At 50.8% G+C, this 7,877-nt stretch overlaps 1 protein-coding gene across 1 annotated transcript; it reads left to right on the forward strand.

The window, feature by feature from the left end:
- Positions 1 to 5,018: 5,018 nt before the first annotated feature.
- Positions 5,019 to 6,506, forward strand: COL26b_014362 (uncharacterized protein; the record flags this gene model as incomplete). Its single annotated transcript, XM_053186934.1, has 2 exons — positions 5,019 to 5,594; positions 5,679 to 6,506. The coding sequence occupies 2 exons, from the start codon at positions 5,019 to 5,021 to the stop codon at positions 6,504 to 6,506; spliced, it is 1,404 nt and encodes a 467-aa protein (XP_053029121.1).
- Between the last annotated feature and the right edge of the window lie 1,371 nt (positions 6,507 to 7,877).

A 7,877-nucleotide genomic window follows, 5' to 3' on the forward strand; every position in this document is an offset into this window, starting at 1 on the left:
AAAAGTTTTGGAAGCTGGTCAAGTCGGCGCAACTGTCCATCCGACACAGGTGAAAACACGTAACAACAAAAGCAAGATGGTTCATAGAGAGCCTTTGATAAATCATTTAAGCAGTTCAAGCTGTTCATGAGTAGGTACAAATGGAACCTAGCTGAAGGAATCACAGATGCCGGACAACTGTGCCTAGACCATGCAATCCAACTGACATCAATCATCGACGCGACTCGTGCCTGGACGTTTGAATCGGTGTCAGTGACCGTGCTCAACCTCGGCATCCGCACACGTTGCTCCCCTATTCAGGGATTGTACCCGCTGGTGATGTGGGCACTTCCAGGAGCTTGTCTCTTCCGGGGAAATTTTCTGTGAAGGCGGTGACCTGGAAGCACGGGACTGATTTGCATAAATGAGATCGCTGCTCCTATGTTGCAGCGCGGCATGCGAGTGCTGATGGGGCTGATGACTGCTCGACGATAATCAGAGCTCATTGCGAAGGTAAATCCAGCTGAACTTCCCGCGCCGTCAAAACCTCAAGCCTTGTTAGTTCCGATGCCGAGGTGCGGGTCGCGCCTGAAGCAGACTGGAGTAAACCTGGTAAAAGGGCAATCTCCCAAAAAATCTCACTACGCGGCATGACTTGCAATGCTCCCCAGAGGGTGGCCATCATTGGCACCGGCTTGGCCGGACTCACTGTTGCATACCTGCTTCACAACGACAAAGAGCGACGCTATGCAGTAACATTGCTTGAACAGGTGCGCAAACATTGTGGGCAGTATTGTGCTGCAAGCTGATTCTGCTAGGCTGGAAGTCTCTCATTCGACTCGGCGTCGGTTGCAATTCGGGATGAGAAATCCGGCGTGGTCGAGCGAATCGATCTCCCGATGCGCGCCCTTGCTGGAGGGTACTACGCGAACGTGATGCGCATGTATGATCACTTAGGTATCCCCTATCACCCGATCAAATTCCTATTCTCCTTCACGAAAGCTCTCCCGCCTCGGAAGGTTGACGCAGCTATGGCAAAGGATGGTGGAGGCTGCGAGGGCGCACATGTTGGCATGCCGGGGGAGTACTTCGTGCATGCCTCAAACTTGCACCGAGTCCCCTCATGGCCAGGAAATAGAAGGATCATGACATATGTCGTCGAAATCTTATACTTGGTCGTGTGCCAGTTTTGGTTTACCGTGGCATGCTTTTTCGTGCATCCCAAGACCGACGGATCTGACGGCGGAGAGTCGTTTGCGGAATACACCAAGAGAATATGGCTGCCACGCCGGTACACGACACATTACTTGCTTCCACTCTTGAGCAGCGTGTCAACATGCTCTCACGACGAGCTGCTAGCATTTCCAGCAAGCGATGTGGTCAACTACAAGAAATCATCTCACGGCCATCAACACTACATCGTCTGTGGAGGCGTCCACCAAGTGGAATCCAGACTCGTAGAGGGCATTCAAGATATTCGACTAGGAGCTCGCGTCATGAAAGTCGTCTCAGCAGAAAGCGGAAGCACAAAGATTAGCTGGCAGTCAATGAAGGATGGGTCAATACTGGAAGAAGGGTTCGACAAAGTGATCCTCGCAGTCTCGCCGGATGTGGCCGGTAAGGTCTTTGCACCTCTAGAGAAGTCTCTCGAAAATATTCCAGCGATCCGCGTCGAGAGTTCTGTCCTCCGTCCGGCGCAATCGAGCGCGAAAGACATGTTTTCTGTCGTCCACGGCAAGCACGGTTATCCTCAGGACTGCGCACATCACCAGGGAAGCACCTTGCCGGCCCAACACATTTGCCTGCGAACCGACTTCGGCAAGAAGGCAAGAACTGAGGCCTTGCACACAATGCCTGGGGGAACGGTAGTGAGCACTTGCCCGCTTGACCCTGAGGCCGAAGCAAAAAAAGAGCTTCGATCGGCCACGTTTACACGCACGCTCAGAACGACTGAGAGTAGAGCAATTGTTCAGAAGATAATGGGCGCTGGGGGAACTAAGAACAAAAAGATGGAACAAGGAATAGGAATGGAATGGGTCAACGGAGAGGACAATGTTTGGCTGGCAGGTGCGTGGTGTTGGGATGGAATGGTTTTGCTCGAGGGATGTCTGGTCTCTGCGATGAGGATAGCCGACGATTTTGGGGTTCAAGTACCATGGCAGACAGATGGGAAAAGAACATAACCACAGACAGAGCGCAGTTGGTTGAGCTAGAATGCGACGAAATAGTGAGGTTGAATTAGACGTCTGACGCTCACCTAATCTTTCTAGCAGTGTTTAAGGACGAGACTTTGGTCTACAGACCCCAAAAAAAACTCCGGACCCGTTCAATCCTTCCGGGCTTTCGAGTCGTTGTCAGGCCTTGGGGGTGGAGAACGCCAGTCTGCGGATTCGCTGATGACGGTGCCAAACACGCTGATGCCCTCCACAGCTGGGACCCGGGACACAGTCCGAGCATAGGAGCAGTGGGCGGCCGAGGAGGCCAACTGCTAGGATCCGTGGTCATGAAAAAGATATATTGCTGGATTGCAGCTCTCATTGCCCAATTTTTCCCGTTCGTCTCCTGCAGGCGTACTGTGTGTAGATGTGTTCAGTCGGCTCCAACTAAAAAAGATTTACGCATCTGCTGCACGTCCCTGTTCCACCGAACGCTGTCTCTCTTCGAGGCCTAAACCTCCTTTCGTACTGAGACGTAACCACACCCAAACCGAAAGGGCAACGCAGCATCCCATTAGTGACCCCAGCTCCACTGCGACCAGAGCTCCCCTCCAAGCAACATTCTTGGCCCAATACCAGCACACTATTCCGACCAGAAATTCAACAATCGAGATGTCCAACAGGACTAGCGGCGACCATGCCACGGCAAGATCCGTCCGAGTTGCCCTTTCAAACCCTTCGAATGCGAAGAGCAGCATTGTCGCCATGACTGCAGACAAGACGCCTGTCACGGCGGAGCTGCAGAGAAGACCTTCACCAACTTCTCCGACCCCTGAGGTACTGGGGTGGAAGTCGGGGAAGGTTAGGGCGGCGACAGCCAGACCGCTGATAAGAGCAGAGAGAATGACGAAGGTGTTGTAAAATCGTAGCAGACGTTGAAAGACCAGAAACGCCCTGACGTCAAGTTGCTTGTTCCACCATAATCGCTGCGACTCCAGTTTTTCTCCCAGAGTCGAATGAGGCATATTCGGGATCGTAAGGTAACTTTAGTTTTAGCTGGGTGGCGCGGCGTTAGCGGGAGTAGTGCCTCCGGGAGTCGGTGAGTGGGGTGACGCCGCGGCGAGTTGCAATATACGATCTTTTGGCCCCCGATCTTGAGCAGTGATAGAGGAAAATATGCTGAAGAAGGAACAAGACAAGATTATATGCCACGACTTCACGGAGGCCTCGAATGTCGACAATTCTTGTCAGGCGGAGCGGGGGAGCAGCGGAGGCCCGCAATTTCCAGGTTTTAAGCGCTGCCTAGCCGCCCAGCAAGGCGTTGGTGACAAGGGTTGTCAAGACCGCAAAGTCGACAAACTCCGCATTCGATGAGACAGTGTGTTGGTTGATAAAGCCAAGGGTCCAGCGTGGCTGTGGTTGGTTGACACGATGACCAGGTGGGAGGCTCAAGAAGACAAGATGCTGTTGCGTTTTTGGCAGGCTGAGCCTGCCTGATCAGCATTGAGCATAGGTCTATTTACCGAGCGGCCAAGTTTCTGCCTACCGCATTGCATTTGAAGGCGTGATGCCGCCTGAGCCTTCATTGTCATTCAATCAGTCCAGGCATCACATGAGGTGGCTACCCATCAACCACCACAGATGCCACCCAGAGCTCTACGTGACGAGACTCGCGCTCAGAATCAGCTTAATTCTCTCACCAAGCCATTTACGAAAATAACCAGCATGTCCAGCAAGACTTGGACCTGAAAGGAGTCGTTTGAAAATGTTCATTCCCAATTATGACTATGATTACCTGTTGCAAGATGCATGCTGTTTCGTTATTCATCCACATTTATGCTGGAGATGTGTTGGATTCACAAGAAATACGTTTCATTTCACATGGAAAGTTGATACTGCCAAGAAACGTCTCGCTGTGAAAGATTGGCACAATTAGAAAAGGCTCAAGGACTACAGTCATATTGCAGAGAACATCGTCAATCTGAGGAACAACATGACGTCAGACATCAATCCTGTCCAATTTGCCCGGACGACAGAGCACTTAGCAATCAAAAACAAAGAGTCTTGAAACTGAACTGTCAATTGCTAATATTTATGAAATTCTTGATGAAATCCTTTTGAGCATATACTGTTTGACCGCCGATTCGACATGGTGTTTCGTGGAGGCCGGGCGTAGAGATATTCTTCGCAAACGCTAGAGAAGCAGTTGACTTGATGATCATTGGAACGTCTAGCACGACACATTTTCGAGAATTTGGACCAGGAATTGAAATGTCTAGCCAAAATCCCTTCTCTCAATAGGCTCGTGTGAGTTGCCTCCCGGTACCGAAAGGGTTTTTCTAGAGACCAATACCACCCAAGAGCATGCTCTAACTAGTACGCAAATAATGATAACAATATGGATGATGGGGATTCAAGGAATTTGCACCTAGGTGGTACACTCCATGGGACCATGAATGGTATCATTTTACCATATCGTACACAAAAAAAAGAAAAGAAAATGAATAACTGAATAATTAACAAAGCTATTTCTTAACACAAAACGTGTTTGCGCTGATGCTCGGCGACTTGATTCGGTGACGCTGAAAACGTTGCTGATAATAGCTTCAGGTGCACAATGAGTGCATAAATTGCACAAGCCGCTTCGAGATTCAAGAGGTGCGATTACTCACGGTCAGATCTTGAGTGGTGATCACATTCCCAAGGATGAGGAGAAACAGCTTCTGGTTGGTGCCTAGCGCCAAGGTGCTGACGACGCCACCCTTAGCGCCTTTTCAGCTAAGGCCCGTTCGCGAACGTCAACCTCACCTGACATCTCGCATCGTCACTTCGCATCGGCGGCGCCATCTTCAACACATTGATTGCGCCGTAGCGTTCATCGACATGCCGCCGACACATATCAAAAGATCCAACGACCTCTCTATTCAGCTTGTCAACCCTGCGACGCCGCTGTATCCAGGGAGCGTCATCCTAGGCCACATCGTCCGCAAGTCTCACATCGTCGCACCGAACGCCACCATCCGTGTCCGCCTCCTCGGCCGTGCCAAAGCAAAACTCGTGATCGACCGTGGAAACAACTCAAAAAGCTACTACCGTTCCCGCTTCAACTTCTGGCGCGAGGGAGCCATCGCCGACGTCGTCCATCATGGACCGATACACGTTGCCCAAGGCACAGGAGAAGAGCAGTCATGGCCTTTTGCGTTGGCACTTCCGACTCACACTGACGCCGCCGCCGTAAATGCGGGGTTATCTGAGAATGAGAGGGCCGCGTGCTTCTTACATGCGCCCGGTGATCCACAAGGAAAGCTGGGTGTGCCAGAGCAGCCTCTGCCGGGAAGCTTCTTCTTTGAACACTCTGGGTTCGGCAAGAGCTGGCATGGCTTTTTTGAGTACTGGCTCGAAGCCGAGTTGCGAGTCGAGGGAAAGAGCAAGATCATTGAGGCAACGATGCCACTGAGAGTATGGTCGGTACCATCTCCGTCGCCGCCGATGACAGATTTTGGACTGACAGGGAGAATGATGAACGGACTCGTCTCGACGCAGCGACTAATTCCCGGAATGGAAGATGCGAAACTGAGTTTCAAGCAGAAGTCGCAAAAGTTCTTTGGGTCTTCGAAGGTGCCAAATTTCCATTTCTCAATGAGAGTCGAGTACCCCACGCAAATACAACTGGGAAATCCGTATACAATACCCTTCAGATTGCGCATCATACCAAACAGAGAGAAGAGCTCCGACGTCATCCAAGACGTCCCTCAAAAGGCTTATGTCAAGAGCGCTACGCTAGAGATGCACAGCACGGTTGGTGTCATCTGCCCGGGAACATTCGACTCGCATGAAGGAAGCAAGACAAGGAAGCTATGCATCGGCAGGACCAACAAGTTCGTCAACGAGGTCGACGGATTTGAAGTCCCTTGCGCTCCCAAGGAGGACGTACTGGATCTCGGGGCAATTTTGGGCCTGCAGATCGACGCCAGGGGGTCGGTAGTTGGCGCCTCGAAATTCGGCGGCGGGACACTTGAGACGATATCACCCACATACACGACGTACTGCGTGAGACTATCTCATGTGTTGCACTGGGAGGTGAAGCTTTCAATTGGAGGAGAGTCCTGGGAATGCGGATGGCAGAACAGAATCGTTGTGCATCCTCCGGTCGAAGAGGCGTTGAGCGGGGGTGTTGGAGCGGCGTCGGCGGGTATGGCGACGTTGTCATTAGAACCGCCTCCACCACCAATTGACGAAGCAGTCCCAGCCTATGAAGGTCCGGGTACGGCGGCGCCAGCATACGAAAAGGTAGCAGTAGGTCAGCCGTCGAATGAGGTCAATGGTAATGGGGAGGGATCATCAGCTGTAGGCGGCGACATGAAGTCGTGACGGCGAAAAGGTCAGGAGTGAGCGATACCCGAGTAGGTCATATACTAAAATGCAGTGAGCACAGGATCTAATGACAATTTGGGAGCAGGAGCATCGAAGGGGCAATCGGTTTATTCGGGTTTTGCAATGATGAGAGCATAAAGAAAACCCCCACAATTGTAAGCTGAGAGGATGATCTCAATACGGCACACACATGATGCGTTACAGTTCACCTTGCCTGGGCTGCATTTGCATCTGTTGAGGACAGGTGTGAATCAACTACAGGATTGAACGCGCCATAGTGGCGTCAGTTCGCACGGCATTCAGCGCGCCTAGAACCGGGAGCTCAAATCAATTTCGAAGACCCACCCCAAAAATCTCCTAAGACTCATAGTTAGACCGCTGCCACACGCTGCTTGGGGCGGATAAAGCTCATTACTTACGGATATAGCCTCGGCTCTTTCCGAGGAAAATGACTGTGGTTTCTGTAAAAAGCCTCCGTCGGCCACTTGCAATTTCCTCTCTTGTCTCTGTAACACATTGGTCTATGGATGTTTTAGTTCCGGGTTTTTGCTTGGGATGAGTGACTTACGTCCTCAATTGTTTCCTTCATGATGTATCGTATAACCATCACTTGTTGCTCCTGACCCAACCGGAAAGCTCTGCCAATAGCTTGAAGCTCAATTGATGGATTCCATTGAGGTTCCAAGAGATAAATCCTAGTCGCACTCGCCAAGTTCAGTCTTGTGTCGCTATTAGCTTCTGCCAGAGATAACCCCAGAAACACCTTCTTACCCAACGCCGCCTGTTCCCAAGGTCATCAAAAGGACATTCGCTCCGCCAAGGGAATGGAAGTCTTTGAGAATTTTTGCCCGCTCTGAGATTGGCAAAGATCCATGGATGAGGTACGAATTTATATCATTGGAAGCAAGAAGCTTCTTTGCAAGATCCAATGTCTTCTTCCACGACGAGAACACGATACTGAGTGCCTCATCAGAAATTGTCGGTTGAAACATCGTCTGGAAACTCAAAATATGTTTCAAATTCCATACCTCTTTTTGTCATGGTGATCACAACTGCGAAAATCATGCTGAAGATCTTGTAAAAGGGCTCTAAGCTTCGTTGGGTAAACTGTGTCCGCATCTGACCCCAATTGAGTTGTTATTCTTTGCTGAGAAGGAATCGTGAGATCGTTGACCGCATCTTCTTGGCCTTGAGTCGAGCAACTAATGCATCTCAACTTGGCCGCGTAGTGTTTTGGCACGCACCCACTGCAAACTAAATGGGTGCATCCTTGAACCTGAATACCGCCGTCGCTTTCTATTTTTTGCTTGTCATGGATGCTGTAAATGTTGCGGTGACAATAAACGCATATTGCGTTGTCTGTCTGCT

The sequence above is a fragment of the Colletotrichum chrysophilum genome, assembly GCF_026319265.1.
Source record: "Colletotrichum chrysophilum strain AFK26 chromosome Unknown scaffold_348, whole genome shotgun sequence".
Lineage (NCBI taxonomy): Eukaryota > Fungi > Ascomycota > Sordariomycetes > Glomerellales > Glomerellaceae > Colletotrichum > Colletotrichum chrysophilum.